Raw genomic sequence first — 20,757 nt, 5'->3', positions numbered from 1 at the left:
CCTCTGATATGTGGGTTTCCCGAGACAGTGGTCCCAAAAGGGAGCCCTGTCAACGATAGACACTGGCGAAGCAAGCTGTTTCTCCGGCCAGGCGTGGGAATTGTCTCCCGAAGACAGTGTTATGGGAACCGCAAGACTGAAGCGCAGTGGTAGATACTTGATTTGGAAAATAATGAGGTTGGGGGAGAGGGGGAGGGGGGGGGGATGCGGCGTTGGCTTGCATAACTAGTCACCACGTCGATTGAAAGCAGGCTTTCATATTTTCCTTTTCGCTCAGTATATGATAGGCAGTCAAGTGATTTCTATTCTGGTATTTTTTATTTTTAAGTAATGGCAATGTGATGATGGTGTTTAGTAAAACTGACATACAAAGGCGGTTGTTTACAAGGTGTGCAATCATCCACAGTTTCCGCATTTTGGGTCTGTCTTGCATGTGGATGACACTTGAACAAAGCGTAAACATTGGAAACACTGTCAGGCGGCTCGCAGTGAACCAAAGCGGCGATGTTCGGACATGGAGATAAACTCGCCCAAGGGCTACTAATGCAGCGGATGACCGCATCTCCGGATTATAGCTCGGAGAATCCCAGACAGCAACGCCACCATGTTGAATAATGCTTTTCTTGCAGCCACAGGAGTCTTGTTACCACTCAAGTAGGCTGCATGATTGCGCACCTTCACTCCCGACGTCCATGGCGAGGTCCATCTTTGCAACCACGACACCATGCAGCGCGGTAGAGATCGGCCTAACAACATGCCGAATGTACTGCTCAGGATTGGCATCACGTTCTCTTCACCGATGAGTATCGCATATGCTTTCAACCAGACAATCGTCGGAGACGTGTTTGGAGGCAACTCGCTCAGGCTGAACGCCTTAGACACACTGTCCAGCGAGTGCAGCAAGGTGGAGGTTCACTGCTGTTCTGGGGTGACATTATGTGGGGCCGACGTACGCCGCTGGTGCTCCTGGAAGGTGCCATAACGGCTGTGCGATACGTGAATGCCATCCTAAGACCGATAGTGCAAGCATATCGGCAGCGTATTGGCGAGGCATTCGTCTTCATGGACGATAATTAGAGTCCCCATCGCGAGCATCTTGTGAATGACTTTCTTCAGAATAACGACATCGCTCGAGTAGTGGACAGCATGTTCTCCAGACAAGAACCGTATCGAACATGCCTGGGATAGACTGAAAAGGGCTGTTTATGGACGACGTGACCTACCAACCACTCTGAGGGATCTACACCGAATCGCCGTTGAGGAGTCGGACAATCTGGACTAACAGTGCTTTGGTGAACTACTGGAGAGTATGCCACGACAAATACAGGGATGCATCAATGCAAGAGGGCGTGCTACTGGGTATTAGAGGTACCGGTGTGTATAGCAATCTGGACAACCACCTCTGTATGGGTGTGGTACAACATGCAACGTGTGGTTCTCATGAGCAATAAGAATGGCGGAAATTATTATTTTGATCTCTATTCGAATTTTATGTACAGATTCCGGAACTCTCGGAACCGAGGTGACGCAAAACCTTTTTTGATGTGTGTATACCAGAAGAAAGGAAGACTTGCAATATCCTCTACTTAACCTATGTCACAGAAAGGAGTAAAATATGCTGCTGTAAAGCTTTTCGGTAAATTACCAGAAGAAATAAAAATGTCAGACGGCAGTAACAGTTTTAAAAATAAACTGAAATCATATATCCTTGAACACTCCTTTTATACCATAGATGAATTCTTGAATAGGAATAAATAAATCTGTAGGTATAACATATGCATTTTGTGTCATTTAAGGGACTGGGATAGGTAATAAAATCTTTAAACTTTAAATAAAATACCTTCATCCATGTATGCTTTTCTTATGCACTTGACGCGTTCCACATCATAACGGTTACCGTGAGATTGATCAGTGGAACACGTAGCTAACTATAACTAACCGAAAGATTATGTAAATGAAATTAATGAAGACGTCGACGAAAGAAAACAGTACCTAGGAAAATAGCTGGATCAACATTAAAGGCTGGCACCATGCCAAAGAAAGAGGTAAGCGTAATCAGAGATGGGAGATTGCAGCACAAAAAAGGAAGTAGGTACTGTAATAGCCTGGGACCCTCTGTTTGCCACACACGAGCGAAAGAGTCGTAAGAGCCCTGAGAGGAACTAAGAAGAGTATTGTTACAGTTATAGACTATAAAATCAAAGAGGTGAGTTGAGAACTTCTGCCTTAAAATGTAAGTGCTCTGCGGACAGTCTGCAGCTCTCACATTTTGGGTTGCTGAAAAAGGTGTCTTTCAGTGTATCAGGTTACTAAGGATAGACAGCTGAGGACAAGACGCATTATACTTTCTCCGCCAGTGCTAATTTAGATTCACTGATTGTGCACAAAGCAATAGGCACCAAATCATTAGCCCAGCTAGCGTACGGCGCCATTTCCAAAGGGAAGATATTTTATGATGGGCGACAAAGTCTGGGAGGGCGACAAAGTCTGGAAAAAAAAGACAAGAGGCAGGGCGTAGTAGGACGAGAAAAAAGTACAATGAAAAGAAGTGAATGGGTTGGAAGGTGCTACTGGTGGGAATGACTAAAGACGCGTGTTTCATGTCGAATAGTATCATAGAAAAAGTTATTGCAGTGTAACCTTTTACCTCATTGTGAAGTTCTGTTGACCTCAGAGGAATATAAACGCTAACCAACTATGAGGATGGAACAGAAACTGAAGACATATCAGCTTGGAAGAGGGAGAAGGGAGATGATGGCGGGCGCCGCAGTGTAAAAGTTTTTCCTAGGACAGTTACGCCGCTGCACTGACTCATTCTTTCGTAGTTAACGTGAAGCAAAGTTGAAACTACGTTCATAGTGATTGAGTAGCGTGCCAGCAGGGTAGTTCAGCGTGTTCGGTCAGAGGGCCGAATGTCCTCTGTAATAAAAAAAAAAAAAAAAAATGAGTGAAGGAATCAACGATCAACTTTAACAGATATCATGTGACGTCCGCCCAGACCAAAAGGAACGAACAATGCCGAACAAAATTATAAAAAAGTTGGTAGAGCACTTTCCCGCGAAAGAGAAAGGTCCCGAGTTCGAGTCTCGGTACGGTGCACAATTTTTATCTACCAGGAAGTTTCAACAGCGATAGTGCTGCTGCTCTTCACAAACTTCGACGCATTTAAGGAATACTGAGACGTCCCCTTTCCGCACCGGAGTTGAAGAGTGCCATTCGAAGTACAATTTAACGGCCTATATGGGAATTGCTCCCGGGAGAGGTCGACGGCCAATTGCGCCACAAATTGTTGAAATTACTGTTGCCATAGGTGAATATACTGGACGTAATGTGTGATCTTCAAGCAGGGCATTCCATGGTCCACCGTTCGAAAAGTGCTACGAATATTTGTGAAGTAGTATCTTTGGTGCCGTTCCAGGCAGTGATGGATGCAGATGATCGTCACAATGAACAACTTTTGTAACCTGGAACGTAAACGCGGTACGCGATCAACAAATGTTAGCCTCTGAAGTGGATATTAAATTGTGTTTCTTTCAATGGTTTATTCGTTATTTCTCTCCCGCACGTCGTTACAAATTATTCCACAAGTTCCATTGTCCTACGATCACTCGTTTTTCAGGGGGACCCTCTCAAGTAGTGACAATTTTATTATAACCACCCAGTATTATCCCGATTGAAAGAACTTGTCAAATCATACACACGTTTGTACCTTATGATGGCCTAATATCAGAAAAATTGACCGTTTAATATTAAATTTTACCGAATATTACAGAAGTGTTTTTTCCACTGAAAAACTATTTTAAGAAGACCCAACCGAAGCCTAACGCAGAAAGACTGAAGTATGTGCCCTTTACTTTGAAGTCTCAAATGACTAAATAAGTAAAACTGTTTTTAAAATTCAGTCTTAATCACACCACGTATGTTACAAGAACATTGGTGGCCGGTTTCGGTCATATCACATGACCATCATCAGACCTGTAATTTAATTTAGAAAGTAATAGAAACCTTACTAGATCTACAATAAAATAAGACAAAATACTTATAAGGATAAAATACAATAAGACATGTTATACCCATTGCATCCTTCGAAGATGGTAGGTGGAGCACTCTTCTCAGCTGCTGTGATCTCAACTGGTGCCACCAAGTGAGGAGCATACGCTGAAGTACAAGATGCTCCACCTACTACTTCTCCCTTCACCTCAAATCAACCAATCAGAATAAAAATGGGTACACATAATCGTAAAAAACGAAGTATAATAATATAAAAATACATTAGGACAGTATGTAAATATTTATATCACAATTTTAAACTTTCAGCTAGAAATATTACGAAATATGACTCCACTTTTAAGAAATCCGTTTTATGAATTGATAAAAAAATGTATGTAATATCATACCACCCTGCAGCTGATCATTCTATCATTTCATGTATCTACAGTGCCAAATAAAGTTGATATAAGACAGACTGAATCTAGCATGGATGTGTACTTGCAGTCAAGTCACAACTCACATCGATATGATGCAGCAATGCCAAAGTCCTCCACAACATCGTTGACTTTGAAACCATTGTCATAGAACCACCTTAGCCCATAGAGGGAACACTGACTACATCGTCTGTACAGTTATTTTAAAGCTTTTAATTGATATTTTATACAACATTAAGTAATTCCATGGCTGTAAAGAGATATTATACATAACTAGTTTTATGTTATTAAATGGCTCTGAGCATTATGGGACAGAACTTATAACTACTTAAACCTAACTAACCTAAGGACATCACACACATCCATGCCCCAGGCAGGATTCGAATCTGTGACCGCAGCGGTCACGCGGTTCCAGACTGTAACGCCTAGAACCGCTTGGCCACACCGGCGGGCCTTATGTTGTACTTGTTTTACGATTATGTGAACCCATTTTTATACTGATTGGTTGATGTGAGGTGGAGGGAGAAGAGGCAGGTGGAGCATCTTCGTACTTAAGCGTATGCTCGTCGCTTGCTGGCACCAATTGACCTCACAGCAGCTGAGAAGAGTGCTCCACCTACCATCTTCGAAGGATGCCACGAGCATAACACGTCTTACTGTATGTTATCCTTATAAGCATTTTGTCGTATTTTATTGTAAATCTGGTAAGGTTTCTATTATTTTCTAAATTAAATTACAGGTCTGATGATGGCCATGTGATATGACCAAAACCGGTTACCTAGGGTCTTGTAACATACGTGGTGTGATTAAGACAATTTGAAAAACAAAAAATTAAAAATCTAATCACTGTTCCAAAATTTTTTATTAAAACTGAATAAATAAGTGGCGGTGTCATAGTTAGGTGAGGGGTTGGAAGTAGCGAGGCAGTGGTGGTACCTGTCCTCGCTGCCGTACTCTGAGCAGCTGTCTGTGAGCGGCAGCGGCAGCTGGAGGGCGAGCCTGGCTCGCCGCAGCTCCTCCTCGCGCTCCCTCATCTCGCGCAGCTCCATCGCGATCTTGGCCACGGCCGGCGACTTGGCCACCGCGTCCACCACCTTGGGCGCGCACTCGCCATCTGCCACGCACAGCATGCGCTGCTCCCAGTAGCTCTTCGTCTTGTTCTTGTTCTCCAGGATCGAGTCGTACACCACATCTGGAAAAAAACAGTACACAACTCTTCATTAACCGCTTCCACATTTAGCACGGCTTCTGATTGCTAATGTGCGCAGCAAAGAGACAATGTGCAAAATTTTAAATTAATGAAATGTGTAAAATTTCCGCGGGAGCTCCGTTATGTAAACAGCTGAAAATGAGAGAGAGAAACAAACTGAGTGTCTAGTGCGACAGGTTTTACAAGCAGAAGTCTCTCTCGCTGATCTGACTTGCAGACACTTGTGCTAGCTTAGTTTAAAGTCAACACTATTGTTTGTGAAATTTGCCATGCCCAGAAGGAGTACTCCAAAATCGGAGGATGAGTACAACAGTCGGACCATATGACATAACTGGTTAGCCATATGTCGCTAAGTGACCGTACAATTAGTTATTGCTGTTGTATTATCCGAAATTTTCTGGATGGGGGAACAGGACTAATGAAACCTTAAGTATTGAGCTAGTTACACAGGGCGAGTCGAAAGACCTTGGACACCTTCATAAGTTGGAAGATTAAAGGGAAAATTGCAATGTGATAATGGGCGCACAGGTTTGACATTGGGACGCAACTTTTGGAGTTAATGCCATTCATGGCCGCCATCTTGAAATCCACAATTTTGGATTCAATTCATTTTTTTAATGGGATGGGGGTGTATGACAACAAATAACACTCATTTGAGCTCTGGAATTGAGTGGTGTAATTTGTTTTATCTCTATTTTACAGTTTAGAACTTACTAATGTGGTTGCGGCAACTACAGTTGTGCATTGCACGGGATGGACAACACGTAGAACATGTGTTGTAGCAGTCGGTATGAAGGTGAATTTCCCAACTTTGAACAAGAACAACATCTAAACTGCACAAGGTAGACAAAAACAAATTACACCACTAAATTCCAGAGCTCAAGCGAGTGTCATTTGATGTGTCATACACCCCCCTTCCCACAAAAAAAACTTAAATCCAAAATGGCGGATTTCAAGAAGGCGGCAACGAATGAAATTCACTCCAAAAGTTGCGGCCCTACATCAAACCTATGTTCCCATCATCAAACTTCAGTTTTCCCTTTAATCTTCCAACTTACGAAGATGTCCAAGGACTTTTGACTCACCCTGTATTACCCATTGATTGAACATGATATGAAAGACCCACTACAAGCTCAAGACTGATTGGCCGAGGAGCGGATTCTTCTGAAATTTCTCTGAATCCGGAGTGTCGCGAGGTCCCTTCTCAGAGCTGTGAAAAATACTAGTGGTTCCTGGGGGATAGCCAGAAACGGCCTCTATCATTCCTACAAGCATGCGCAGAGGAAGAGCAACGCCATATTGCGGCACAGCGTGGCGAAGAGCTGCTTTTACGTTCAGAGGAATTTTCAGCCAACGGAGGTGAAAGCCTGTCCAGTACCAAACATGAAACTTCCTGGCAGATTAAAACTGTGTGCAGGACCGAGACTAACTCAGGACACACAGTTTTAATCTGCCAGGAAGTTTCATATCGGTGCACACTCCACTGCAGAGTGAAAATCTCATGCTGGCCAGTACCAAACATGCGTGTGCACGCCAAAGGGACAGTGTGCTGGGTGCGGCTCATACCGCGTTTGTTTTGTAAGCGTGGCTCTGTTTTGTACTACTGTGGTGAAGTCAGCTGCGTGTTCTATGTCCACCTCGCATTTTCTACGTTTTCATGACGGATGGATTACATATACAGTTACTGTTGTGCCCATTTTCCATTTTATATGGCTTGATGACGGATGGGTCTCATGTCCAGTTATTTTTATACAATATGATGCCCCAAAAGGGTGATATTAAATAATTTTGCTTTCAAGACCCACTTTATTCTGAAATAATTCGACATCGTTTGTTGTAGCACCCTGCCACAATGGAATGGAATAATTTGAACATAAGAGGACAATAAGACGGAGTCGGGTCGAAGGACGTGGTGTTAACCATTTGGGGGACATCTCGTCGCGGAAATATCGCGAGCTGTCCGGCCCAGCATGGCGCTTCTTTCGCTGTCCTTTTTGAGTAAGTGTCAGCATTTGCAGTGCTTTTTCTCTGGCCAATTCAGAAGTTGCGTGTTTATTTCACGACGTGAGTTTCCTTTTAATAGTGGATTTATTAGACTGGGATCGTGAGTCGATCTCCTCTATAAATGCATTTGCGAGCTGTTCAGTCTTTCAAAGGCCATTGGCCTGTTGAATAGCAGTCTTCCACAAAGCATTCGGGTGCCTTCAGCATTTGTTCAACGCCTTCAATATAAAATTTTATCTCATGACAGTAATTTCTTTTTTATTTCTAATTTCACGGACAGTAATTTCATCATCCATGATATGGTAAATTGTCAATATACATTCCCTTTATCTGTGGGTAATTTTTTGAATCAATAAATTAAAGAATAATTAATAGAATCGTTTTTTCTGTCCTACAGCCATTTGATGATGCTGTAGTATATCGAGAGGTTGTAACAATGGAAAATTGTAATGAAATGCAGGAGGACCTGCAGCGAACTGACGCATGGTGCAGGGAATGACTATTGAATCTCAATGTAGACAAGTGTTATGTGCTGCGAATACATAGAACGAAAGATCCCTTATCATTTAGCTACAATATAGCAGGACAACTGGAAGCAGTTAATTCCATAAGTTATCTGGGAGTAGGCATTAGGAGTGATTTAAAATGGAATGACCATATAAAGTTGATCGTCGGTAAAGCAGATGCCAGACAGATTCATTGAAGAATCCTAAGGAAATGCAATCTGAAAACAAAGGAAGTACGTTACAGTACGCTTGTTCGCCCACTACTTGAATGCTGTTCAGCAGAGTGGGATCCGTACCAGATAGGGTTGATAGAAGAGTTAGAGAAGATCCAACGGAGAGCAGCACGCTTCGTTACAGGATCATTTAGTAATCGCGAAAGCGTTACGGAGTGATAAACTCCAGTGGAAGACTCTGCAAGAGGGACGCTCAGTAGCTCAGTACGGACTTTTGTTAAAGTTTCGAGAACATACCTTCACCGAGGAGTCTAACAGTAAATTGCTCCCTACTACGTATATCTCGCGAAGAGACCATGAGGATAAAATCAGAGAGATTAGAGCCCACACAGAGGCATACCGACAATCTTTCTTTCCACGAACAATACGAGACTGGACTAGAAGGGAGAACCGCCACACACAGTCAGGTGGCTTGCCGAGTATGGATGTAGGTGTATATGTAGATGAGGCGAACCTTTTCTCTATATAAATATCATCACACAACTCTATATGCTCCAATAGCTGTGTGCGCGCTCCGGTGTGAAGCAGGTGCCATTATAAGGGACATTTTTTTTTATTAGGAAAGGTAACTGCTTCATTGCATTTGTTTATGGATTTTTAGAGTTTATTTATTGGTAATTAAACTACACCTGCATCTTCACTGAACAGCGTGAGTGGTTGTCATTGACAGTTTCGTTCTGTGGATTTGTAAACCTACAAGGTGTCTCAACTGGCAGAATCAATCGTGTTTTGAGTCCACAAGTGTGGCAGCCAGCTTGCACTCACTATTGTCCAACAATGGACGGCTCTCACGAACCTTTAAGCACTACACATGGTCATAACATCACAGGCATAATAAGTGATAAAGATTGCAACGAGATGGTGAACACAGAGACCAAACAGTGTCCTTTTGCGCGCCCGAACAGGTCGTCGTCACGCCGTGCTCAACCGGTGGAGTTGCCAAAATAAGTGGAAACTTGCTCTAAATTTGCGGGATGCCTCGTCGACGTCAGAGGGCGCAATATCATCTGAGAGTTCGAACGAGGCGGAATTTCTGGTCTCTAGGTAACTGATTTGTCGTACCGTGGCATTTCGGCTCGTACAGGACACAACCAACCTCCGTAGTAGTAGTAGCAGTAGTAGTAGCCAAACGCCAGTTATGGGAGGTACAGCGCTATTTCTACCTATATTACTAGAGTGACAATGTGAACACGACTGTAGCTGCCCATCCAAACAACGAAATGCCTGTCGCAGTGACTGAAAATTTGTAATAACAGCAGACCAATAACATCTAGCTCTGGAGAGAGTGATCTGCACAGTTCAATCTTCTCGCAGATAATATGACTGTCAGTTAAGTGTAATCTGATGAAACCGTAATGCACAAGTGTCATTTCTGACGATTAGCCATGGGCCCAATATCAAAACGTAATGTTGACAACCTTGTTATACATAAAAAATGTATTCGACTAAATTTGACTCTCGACACAGCGGCTATGAGGGTTTTATTGACGGTGGTCAGCATCTCGGCCGTCGCAGAGCAGGCCCCCCTGCCCTTGATTGGAAGCAGCACTCGTCTCCGTCAGGTGACAGGCTGTCGTGGTGGTTGGGCTGATACCGTGATGAAGCCATCAGAGTCGTGGTGAAGCGTGTCAGGTTAGTGCGGGAGCACACCAGAGCATTGCTGCAGTACGTACCGCCCCGCGTTCATCTGATACGTGAGTGGCCGCTCAACGCCTCACTAGGATGTGGTGGGCTCTTCCCAAGTACTCTGCGTGCATTAAAAACCCCACATAAGGAAAATTAATGAGGCTGCCGCGTGGTAGGTTGGTGAGAGCCTGTTCGTCTAAACTGAAGCCCTGGGTACAAGCATCGACAAAGCGATTACTCTGAAGTTGGTGGTGAGAAAAGGAGTGAAGTTGTAGTATACACAGTTTACAGAAAGAAAGCCACTCCCTCTCTAGGATTCATTTCGTTGAGACTAAGACACCTTGACATCGAGGGCATCAAACTTTTGAAATTTATCTATTGGAGTTAAATAAATGGCGCTCTTAATTACGGACTTTGATCGGAAACGAGTTCGAGGCGTATATATGTCGTTCAATGGCATCCCAAATGCTCGAAAGCACTAAAGGGGCGTGAGGGCTCTCATGCCCATGGTGTGTTCATCAAACAGTTGTGACAATTCGAGCGCAATACGGGTGTGCTTTGTCCTACGGAGGGTACTGGTGTCTGGAATGACGCGAGCCAGAAAAATATAAAATTATTTCTCTATTTGCTAACATATTGTCTATAGACTGTTTCCCGTTGAAAAACTATCTGCAACACTTGATGCAACTTAGATGTCAAATGGGATGTCAGCAAGGTTCAGAGAGGTATCAGATCAACCACACGCGTCAAACCAAAGCCTGACTTAGTTCCACAGTTTTCTGCCAGAATCTCTGATCTTGAAGCATAGGCCGCTGCTAAGAAAGCCACTGCGCTGTAAGGTGAGACTCAAGTAGAAAAAATAGTCTGCGGATGTTGCTGATGAGCTTCAGAAATCTCAGAGTATCACAGTACTTTCAAGCTACACCTGGAGAATCACTGTCTCAATCTGAAACTAAGCAACTGACATTCCTGTTCTTTATTCATACCCAGCGTAATTTTTTTCCTATTCCAAGTTGGTCCAGTTGCAAACTGCGTAATTCCTTTGGGGTAATACCCAAAGTTACACCCTGTTTTAAATTAGAACTGTAGAGTTTGCACTATTTATTTAAGATCCAAAAAGTGCCTTCTCATAAACGAATGATACCCGAGCCCATCATGCGAAAGCGGAAGACAAATGGATATGGGTGATTCCAAGATTCTGAAGGAAGTGGATATTTTTCTGGAATACAGGTAGTTCGTGTACTTTTACTTTTGGAAGTTTTTCCCAATTTACCACGCATTTGCAGCGTTCGGATATTGCAATTTTGACTTTGGTGACATAAGCGTTTTAACTACAGCATTCCGTTTCTGTATGCAATAGCGACCCGGCTCAGGTTCGCACTGGTAGCATCACTGCGACGGCTAGAGGATTTATCTGGGGCAGCGGTAGTAAAATTCCTCTTGAGTCAGTCTTTCTTTTAGTCAAAATCATATCAATATCCCTACAGTAGTTCCTGAGATTATCACATACATACAGAAAAACGCGGCGAGAGATTTTATAATATATACAGATACTTCAGAGTCCGCCTATGGTCAGCTTCTCTTCAGCCAGATAGCAGCCTTAAATGTTAGTTCAGTATACAGAGAATAGACATGAATTTATCCAAATAAATGCATTTGATATGAGCTGACGCCAGCGCAGTAGACAATCGGATAGCAAATCAATTAAATAGATTCTTGTATTGATTTGTGGTTTGATCTGAATTTATAATACGTTGGATCAGAATTAGGGCGGCGATTTTCACAATGCGACCCACACTTGATTGCGAAATTCGAGTGCAAACATTGGTAGCACTGTTTCCAAATTAGTTACATTTGCACGCGACCACTTCCAATCGGGTCGCCTCCTTAGCTCAGTGGCCAGCAAGACTTGCTGCTTTATTGGGCACAGAGTGCAGTCAGGTTCATGGAACGAATTGAGGAGCTACTTGATTGGCTCACAAATGGCTCTGAGCACTATGGGACTGAACATCTGAGGTCATCAGTCCCCTAGACTTAGAACTACTTAAACGTAAGTAACCTAAGGACATCACACACATCCATGCCCGAGGCACGATTTGAACCTGCGACCGTAGCGGTCGCGTGGTTCCAGAATGTAGTGCCTAGAATCGCCCGGCCACTGGGGCCGGCCAGCTACTTGACAAAGTAGAGGCTCCCAGGAGAAGAAAGTCGACAAAAGAGAGCAGTGTTCTGACCCCATGACTCCATACCACATCCAAATGACGTCATTGGCAAAGGACGACACGGTGGTTGATCGGTCCTTATTGGCTCGTCTGGGATGAGACTTTCCTTTCTAGTAGGGCCAGACTAATAGCCTCTACAGTAATAGAAACAAGGTAATTTCAGAGAGAGAGAGAGAGAGAGAGAGAGAGAGAGAGAGAGAGAGAAAGGATATGATATATACTAGTATCGACGTTAGACAAGTCTCGGACCGGATGATCATTTCCAGCTGGCAAAATGTGTTGCAAATAAGGACAGAGAGCACAAAGACATCAAGTGTTTCGTTTTTAGCTTGTAGCATAGCGGCTAATAAATGCTATAAATTGATTTCCGAGTAATCTCCCCTAGCATCAATAATAATAATAATCTAAATGAACAATAACAGTGTCTTTTGATCCACATAGCATTTTCATCTGCTAATAAAAATTTAGAACCGATGAACTGCACTTAATGAGAAGCATTCACACAAGCGCGAGGTGCCCTTTCTTATATGATTTTGCCTCTTCAGTGCCGCCGCATGCATTATCTATGGATAAAGATCGGGACGTGACAACCTCCCTCAGAACAATTCCAAGGAAAACAATTTTTAAAATCTCATTTCGCAATCGTTACGAAACATGTTTTTATTTCAAAAATTTAAAATAACGGTAAGACCGTAAGGAACGGAAACCGCTTGGGAGAATTTTCCGTATTTAATTATAGGATGATGAAACAACCACTACAGTATAATTTTCCTAGTTATTACTACGGATAGAAACACACTGGTGCTACAGTCTTGTGAACGAACCCGCCGTTAGTGGAGAGTGGCTTATGGACACCACGAAAATTACACGTCCGTATAGGTTTTTAACTGTGTCGAGCCGCTCCCTCAATCATTTCCTCACGAGACACTTATAGATCAGTTAGAAGGTGCACCATGCTTACTTTTACAGCGTCTCAGTTGTGACGCTCAAAATAAAATCGGTGCGTTTGTCACACACTGGAAATAACCCAGTCATTGTCACTTTTATTAACTGCAGGAACATGAGGTTACTCCGAAGTAGGAAATGTCGGTATTCTTGTCGTACCTGGAGTTCCTCTAGAGCAACCTTTTTGTATGTCGCTTATTTATTGCCGGATTCAAATTACTTCCCACGGCAGTGCTGCAGCACCGGCAAGCAGCCAAGCAACAGGTGATTTCATGCATGCAACATAACGCGGGCGAGTGCCACTCGTAACAAGTTTACACTGTTAAACAGGTTTCAAACAACTGCGCGCGCGCGCGCGCGCGCGCGTGTGTGTGTGTGTGTGTGTGTGTGTGTGTGTGTGTGTGTGTGTGTGTGTGTGTGTGTGTGTGTGTGTGTGTGTGTGTGTGTGGGGGGGGGGGGGGGGGGGGGGGGGGGGCTTTGTTTTCGTCTTTGTTGCCTAATCTGTCTCCCCTCACAAACCGCACGCTGGGGATCAGCACAGCGTATTATTGTATATTTTAATTGTGCGTTATTTGTGACAAGATAATGTTCCCTGCCACGTTTTATTTGACGCAACATCACTATGTGACTTTCAGTATTGCAACAAGCACGTACAAATAATGTTACAAGGTCCGATAATGACAGTCTCGATGTGTCGAATTCGGTCACAGTAACAAGAAGAATTGCTAGCAATCTTGGCTAACTTGATTCTTCAAGAATAGTATAGCTTGTGGGCAGAGAGTTGAGCAATTTTCGTAGAAGGAATATAAACCTTGTACAGGTAATATAGCTTGGGAGTACACTAATTCGGTAGCTGTAAATGAATAATAAAACATTTGTGTGCTCATATTCGGTGGAGCGTGTCTTGTCACTGTTTGAGAACCTATTGACTATTTGCGAGAATTTGGAACGTTCTCTTATATTAGCTGGGGCCTGGGAGGAGTCAGTCTTAGCACTCTGGGAATGGACAAAGCTACCACTCCTTGAAATGAGATTGGGGATATGTGAGAAGAGGGTCCCATGTAAACTTCACTATGAAAGAAGAGAAAGTGCAACAAACGTACGCATGCGTGCGCGTACGTCTTTTACGATCTAGGATAAGTGCTGCGAGGGTAAGAAATCGCAAACACGGCTGGGAGTGTGGGGTTGTGCTGGGTACGATGTGACGTAAGAATAATCTTACTTAGCAGAAAACGGAGAGGGTGAAAAGTCTTCATATTGTAGCTTCTGAGTTTGCTGAATACAATAAATTCTCTGAAAAGCTGAAGTAGCTGCAATAAGATACAGAGTGCGAAAGATTAGCTACAGCTTGTATAAAAACCAGGCAACTGTTATAGTCTAAAGGAATTAAGGATGCATTATTTGCGAACTGTGACAGTTTACGATCAGTCTCCATTGTTTTCAATTTTAACTTTTAGAAGGCTACAAATGATGGTTTGTGGGCTGCTAAACATCGTTCCAAATTTTTCCTTTTCCAATCTCTGCCAATGGTGGTGGTGGTGGTGGTGGTGGTGGTGGTGGTAACACAAACACCCACCCCAGGGAGAGAAAATCCCCGACCCGGGTGGGAATCGAACCCGGGACCACCTGATCCAGAGATAGCCACAACCCACTAGGCCACGAGCTGGGGACAGAAGGCTATAAAGAAAAAGCACAAATATAGAAAGGAAATTAAGGGGCGGAAAAAAATTAATTCGTTGGGGTTGGCTGACATGGTAATTATGTCAGTGCCACAAGGATTGCATGAGCAGTTGAACAAAATGGACAGTTTCTTGAAGAGAGGTTATCAAGATGAACATCAAAAGTTAAACAAGGGCACTGGATTATTGTCAGATTAAATTAGGTGATGCAGAGGAAATGAGACAGTGAAAGTATTCGAAGTTTTGTTATTTGAGCTTGAAAAGACGGGACGATGACTTGAGTAGAGTATAAAATGTAGTCTCAGTAATAGGAAGACAAATTTGTTTGCATAGAATATTTAAGCACTAGTCTCTTCTGAAATTATTTGTCTAGAGTGTAGCCTTGTACGGAAGTGTAAAGTCGACAATAAGCTGTTCAGATAAGAGAATGGAAGCTTTTGAGATATGATGCTACACAAGAATGCTGAAGATTAGATGGTTTAAATCGCGTAACTAACGAGGTGGTACGGAATAGAATTGGGAAGGAAAGAAATTTGCGGCTCACCTTCGCTAAAAGAAGGGATCGGTTGGTAGCACACATCTTGAGACATCAAGGAATCGTCAGTTTGGTAATGGAGGGGAGTTATGAGAGTAGATCAAGGTTCGAACACACTAAGCACTTACGAATGGATGTAGGTTGCATAAATGGTACGAAGATGAAGAGATTTACGTAGGATAGACTGTAGTGGAGTGGAGAGCTTCATTAATGCAATCTTCGGATTGAAGACCGCAACGAATAATCAACCACTCATTTCGGCGGACCTCCATTTTATTTAATTTCTAGTCAGACTTGCGTTCTCCATCACCTTTAACATATCAGAGGGAGTAACCAATGGATTACTGTAGAATGGACATGAGATTGCCGTATTCCTTCCACGGGAAGTTTTGTGTTTTTACGAACATTGTTCTTGTATCTGAAGGGGAAACTTCATTACACGATAAATTTTTGTGATTAATATTACTGTGAGTTTATTAAATATTTTTTCCTTGAAATTTGTTTAAAGTGTGTACGTAATCAGAAATATATAAATAAACGTTTATTTACACATTAGACAGATTTATTTCACTTATCAAGATTGTGATAAGTAGTTGACATATGGGGGGCTATTCATACAGGGCCTAACAAAATGGTATGGCCACGCTGCCAAGTAACATTCCTCACTCAGAGAAAGGAAATGTGTTACATGGACGTAAGTCTGGAAGTGCTTTATTTTCTTCTTACAGTTCAGTTTCTACATAGAACTCAGCAATACATTCATCATCATGGGACATACTCAGGAAAGGAAAGTGTCAGCACAGTAGGGAATGCTTCCTAAATGAAATAATTAAAATACTGTCCCTCAGCAAGGATACATTCATCATTCCAGTGTCGCATTAAAGTCCTGATGCACTGATGGGTCCCTGGAGAATTGGGTATCGTTTCACAGCCTTCCACAATACGGGCGCAAAGCCTCTGTACATCTAGTACCAGGATTCCGTACCCAAGAGCTTTCGAACGCCCCGACAAATAGAAATCTAGCGGGGTTAGGTGCGAAGAGAGTGGAGCCCAAGGAATTGGTCCATCTCTTGCGCCCAAGACGACAATGAATTTCTTCTAACGTTGTCCTCTCGGGACACCATCGTCCTTTAAATCTCTGATACAAACGCTGAGCGTCACGGCACTACCATCTGCTAATCTTACAGCAAATGGGCATCTTCAAACTCCACATTTGAGTACATTTCCACTGCAATATATCCGAAACCAAATCCATGATTAACACTGAACAATTGGTGCTACGTGCTTGATGCTGATAGAGGAATGGGGTTCGTTGGATGTCAGCACAAGCAATGAAGTGAGTCACATGCCCACATTACCTCCATTGAATTGGAACAAATACTGGCGGTGAACCTAAAGATTACAACTACTCTAAGTTATAACTAAACTTAATCGGGGAGGGGGGGGGGCATTTTGAAAATCACATGTAAGAAAACGTTTCGTGTAATACTGGTAAGTTCCATTTGTGTGTTTTACCCGTGCTGAATGTAATTATGGAGGGAAGTAGGCACACACGCGAGACAGATTATAAAACAATTTATTCCTCTATGTATGAGAATGTTTCCTGAAAGTTTTGCAATACTTAGTTACATCTTGTATAATCAAATAATAAATTACACGGAATGTTATGATGCTATACCACTTTTAGTTGCAATGGATAAGAAGATACTCACTCGGCAAGGAAGACAAATATTGATTACAACGACTTTAGAGAAGGGAGGAATATAAGATTGAACTAAACAAATTCGGCGTCTTAGTAAATGTAAATTATATAGACAAAAGAGGCAATTATATAAAATAGGTACATGAAGACAGTAAATGATGTAGGAAAAGAAATCCCAAATGGAGCGATGCAGCTATTAAAGGGAAGTCGAGAGTTACATCTGCTGAATTACGTAGAATTATATAGAAATATCTTCTAAATGGCGTGAGAGAATACATCAATCACGGGAAATATACAACAGAACGTGCCCGCAGACCATATGAAATTCTTCCTTTTATGATGTGTTTGATAGCCCTCTTCATACGTCTAGTCGCGTTGAACATCAAGTTCACAACCATTGTTTTATTGTCTATTTGATCGAATGTAATGGTGGCAATGTGCACTTCATTTCGCGTCATTGCCTTCTTTACACGTAGCACAAACTGTTCAAGTAATCGTTACATACTTGGAACGCTTGGTGCCTGTGCGTTTCCCATATTTAATGTATTGTGAAGAGCTGAATGCCAGTTCTAGCATGGGAAAGAATTGTTCCCGGAGTAGTTTTCTCCAAATGTGGTCACGAGCAGTCCGACCGTGGACTGAGCGAGCATTCGGTAGGAGTAAGATTCTCTCCCCCCCCCCCCCCCCCCCTCTCTCTCTCTCTCCTCCTCTCTCTCTCTCTCTCTCTCTCTCTCTCTCTCTCTCTCTCTCTCTCCCCCCCCCCCCCCCCCCCCAAATACTTTTTCGAGATTTCCGTAAACCGCTAAAGGCGAATGCAGGGATGTTGTCCTTTTAAAACAACCCATATGCGGCAGCTGGGCCTCATGCTCCGCCTGTGATGTTTACGGGAGAAACTCTCGACTTGCTTCTTTTTGTTGGCCGAGGTCACCGAATTTACGGAACTTTCATTTGACTTTGATATGGAATTTACATTGTTATCTGGATCTTAACACGAAATACACATTAAGACTAACAGAGATACGTCTTCAAGCTGCCACGCTGTGGAATTTAAAATCTTGTTACGAAATAATCCGCTGTACCACAGCTAAGATATGCCGAGACGGTAGAAGATTGATTTGCCTATCATCCCAGCCACGGCCAATAAGGCGGAGTGGGTCTCAAACGTACGCCTCTAGAAATAGTAAAATTGAAATCGATTTCGTCATCAGTGCTTTATTGAGTATGCACTACATTCAATACAATCTCCTTCCAGCTTGTGGTCCGAACCACAGTACGATTTTTGGTTTTTCAGTGGAGGAATTATTGAAAGAAGTGATTCAAGTTGATCATCAGTAATCATTCTAGCTATTTTTTACTGTATCCTGGCCCATTAAATTTGCAATCTATCAACGAGTTACCCGTTGTTCGTTTCCCCTTTACTCTTCACTGTTCCGTGCTGTTCCTGGTGAAAATTTAGGAAGTGCAAAAGTAGCCAGGGCAGAGGAGCGCACGCCATCGCCTAGCGATTTACGGCAAACACCTGACGCCTAATAAGGAATACGAGTCAATAGAGCATTCGAAAAAACCCGTTGAAATCCCTCAATGTCTTGAACGACCACTTACAGACGCCACGGGTCCATGCTCGGATAACGATCAAAGAAATATGAATCAGTCGGGTTAATGCGACTTTGGAAACCAAAAGTGATGAAAATTACTGATCAAAAGAAATTACAGTTTATGAGTGGCGACTATTAGGACGATTCTAATACGAACAGAATGGCTCTAAGCACGAACAGAGTGCGTGCAGAATGCATTTTAGATTTTTCAGTCTTACCCACATGCGTCTTACATATCCATCATGCTTCAGCGGCTAAGTTCTACATTACTGCAGCACGAAGTATACCCAAGTTTCGAGAAGACGGCGACAGTCTCACTAGGTTTATGATTCAGAAAGACGTCTCTGCTTCACCGTCATCTCCTAAAACCCTCGGAAATCAGCCACGCCAACAAATATAGGTGATTCCCAGGCAGTGTTTTCGAGGGCTAATCGGAAAGTAAGGTCCGATCGCTCGCAAACTTTAAAATTAAAAGTGTTTTACTTGCAACATTTTGCTATACCTTCCAGTTACTTTCCATATAGTCATCGCTCCGATTTAGAATTTTTGCGATAGCGTTGTACCAACTTTCCAATACAATCATAGAAGGCAAGCACCTGTGCTTTCCGCCAATTAACGCTGATCTGCAGTTTGTTGTCTGTACAAAAATGTCTTCACAGCCAGTTCATGAGAGGAGAGATGAACGTCAGAGGGAGTCAAGTCTGGGCTGTATGGTGGGTGATTCTCATTGCCCCTGCAGTGAACAGCCGAGAATTGTCATGAAGGAAATGCTTGACAGGTAAGTCTTGATGAAATCAGGCGAAACCTTGTACCAGGCACCCATACTTGGCGGTGGACATTGTTCTAAGCATCTTTACATGCTCACTGTGTGCTCAGAACTGAAGAGAGCGAGGTGATGCGATCGACAGGCATACTACAGACACTAACATCTGTGCAAAGGTTCATTTCGCAACTTATCGGACCTTAGTTTTCGAATAGGCCTCTTATTTCTACGTTGCTTAGAGATAACTGAGGGTGAAGATTCGATTAACTGTGAGGCGAATGCTTTAATCTTTGATATTAAAACACCATATGAAACACACTGCCTGTTGGAGTAAGTGAAGCACTCTGAAGGAAAGGTGGAAATGGAATGAAACATCCCATGTTAAGATGTATACGATTCCAAAATATAGAAATTTACAATTAACTGGGCAGTATGAGCCCGTTTAGCAATATGTCGTTACATTGCCTCTGGCCTGGATGCAGGCACTGTTTTGGTTGGGAAGGGTGTCAGTACTGTTGCATCCTGGCTTGAGATAAACTGACCCACAACTGCTGTAATTCGTTGGTTTGTTGGGTAATTGAAAGAACAAAATTAGGTCATTAAACCCTTTTTCCTCAAACATACAGGTCTACATGACTAGATCAGAGATGGCCTACCGTGCAAAACACAGGGGAAGAAAAAACCAAGGTCTATCAAAGGTCATTGACGGCTAGATAAGGGACAAAGAAGAAGAGGGGGAGATAAGGAAGAAAGGCAGGTGAGATGCCCTGTGTAGGGAGCAGCTGTAAGCCCCTGAAAGCAGAATGCAATGAGGCAACATACATCCCCCATACCCCCACCACTTACCAGAGCCCACTTAGAATTTGCCTAGGAAAGACTAACACGGACAGGGCAAGAGAAATAGACATAAGGCGAAAAAGTCGAACAGATTATGCGAGAGAATAGGAGGAAGATTAAAAGAGCAAGCAGGGTGAGGGCTTGTGTGGACCACCAAGCCCAGACCGACGCAGCCTGGTCTGGGCAGAAGCGGCAACAGTTTTCTGCCAACCCCTCAATGGGCCGATAAGGTTAAGTGCTCCTCTCCCTCCCACCTTAAACAACACTAATAGCCCCCTTCACGAATTAAATGTACAACTAAGTCAGCCACCGAAGTGTCGTCTCTTAATATCAGGAGCAGCGAGCTAGGGAGATTAAGAGTCCGCCACAGGGCGGCTGGGTTTGGACAGTCCAGCAAAATGTGGGCCACTGCCAACGACAGTAGATTGGATCCTCGCAATGGAGGAAATGATTAAGTCAGCCAAATATGGCCGTAG

The 20,757-nt window shown here is 43.1% G+C and overlaps 1 protein-coding gene across 1 annotated transcript in view; it reads right to left on the bottom strand.

Moving 5' to 3' along the window:
- Positions 1-20,757, bottom strand: part of LOC126297748 (neurofilament heavy polypeptide-like) — a 372,495-nt gene that overhangs the window by 73,350 nt on the left and 278,388 nt on the right. Inside the window, exon 3 of the mRNA XM_049988912.1 lies at positions 5,361-5,616. Within this exon, the coding sequence (XP_049844869.1) occupies positions 5,361-5,616 (256 nt within the window). The remainder of the gene's footprint in view (positions 1-5,360; positions 5,617-20,757) is intronic.

This window comes from Schistocerca gregaria, chromosome X, assembly GCF_023897955.1.
Source record: "Schistocerca gregaria isolate iqSchGreg1 chromosome X, iqSchGreg1.2, whole genome shotgun sequence".
In the NCBI taxonomy this organism is placed as follows: domain Eukaryota; kingdom Metazoa; phylum Arthropoda; class Insecta; order Orthoptera; family Acrididae; genus Schistocerca; species Schistocerca gregaria.
This window is presented reverse-complemented; position numbering and strand designations above follow the sequence as displayed.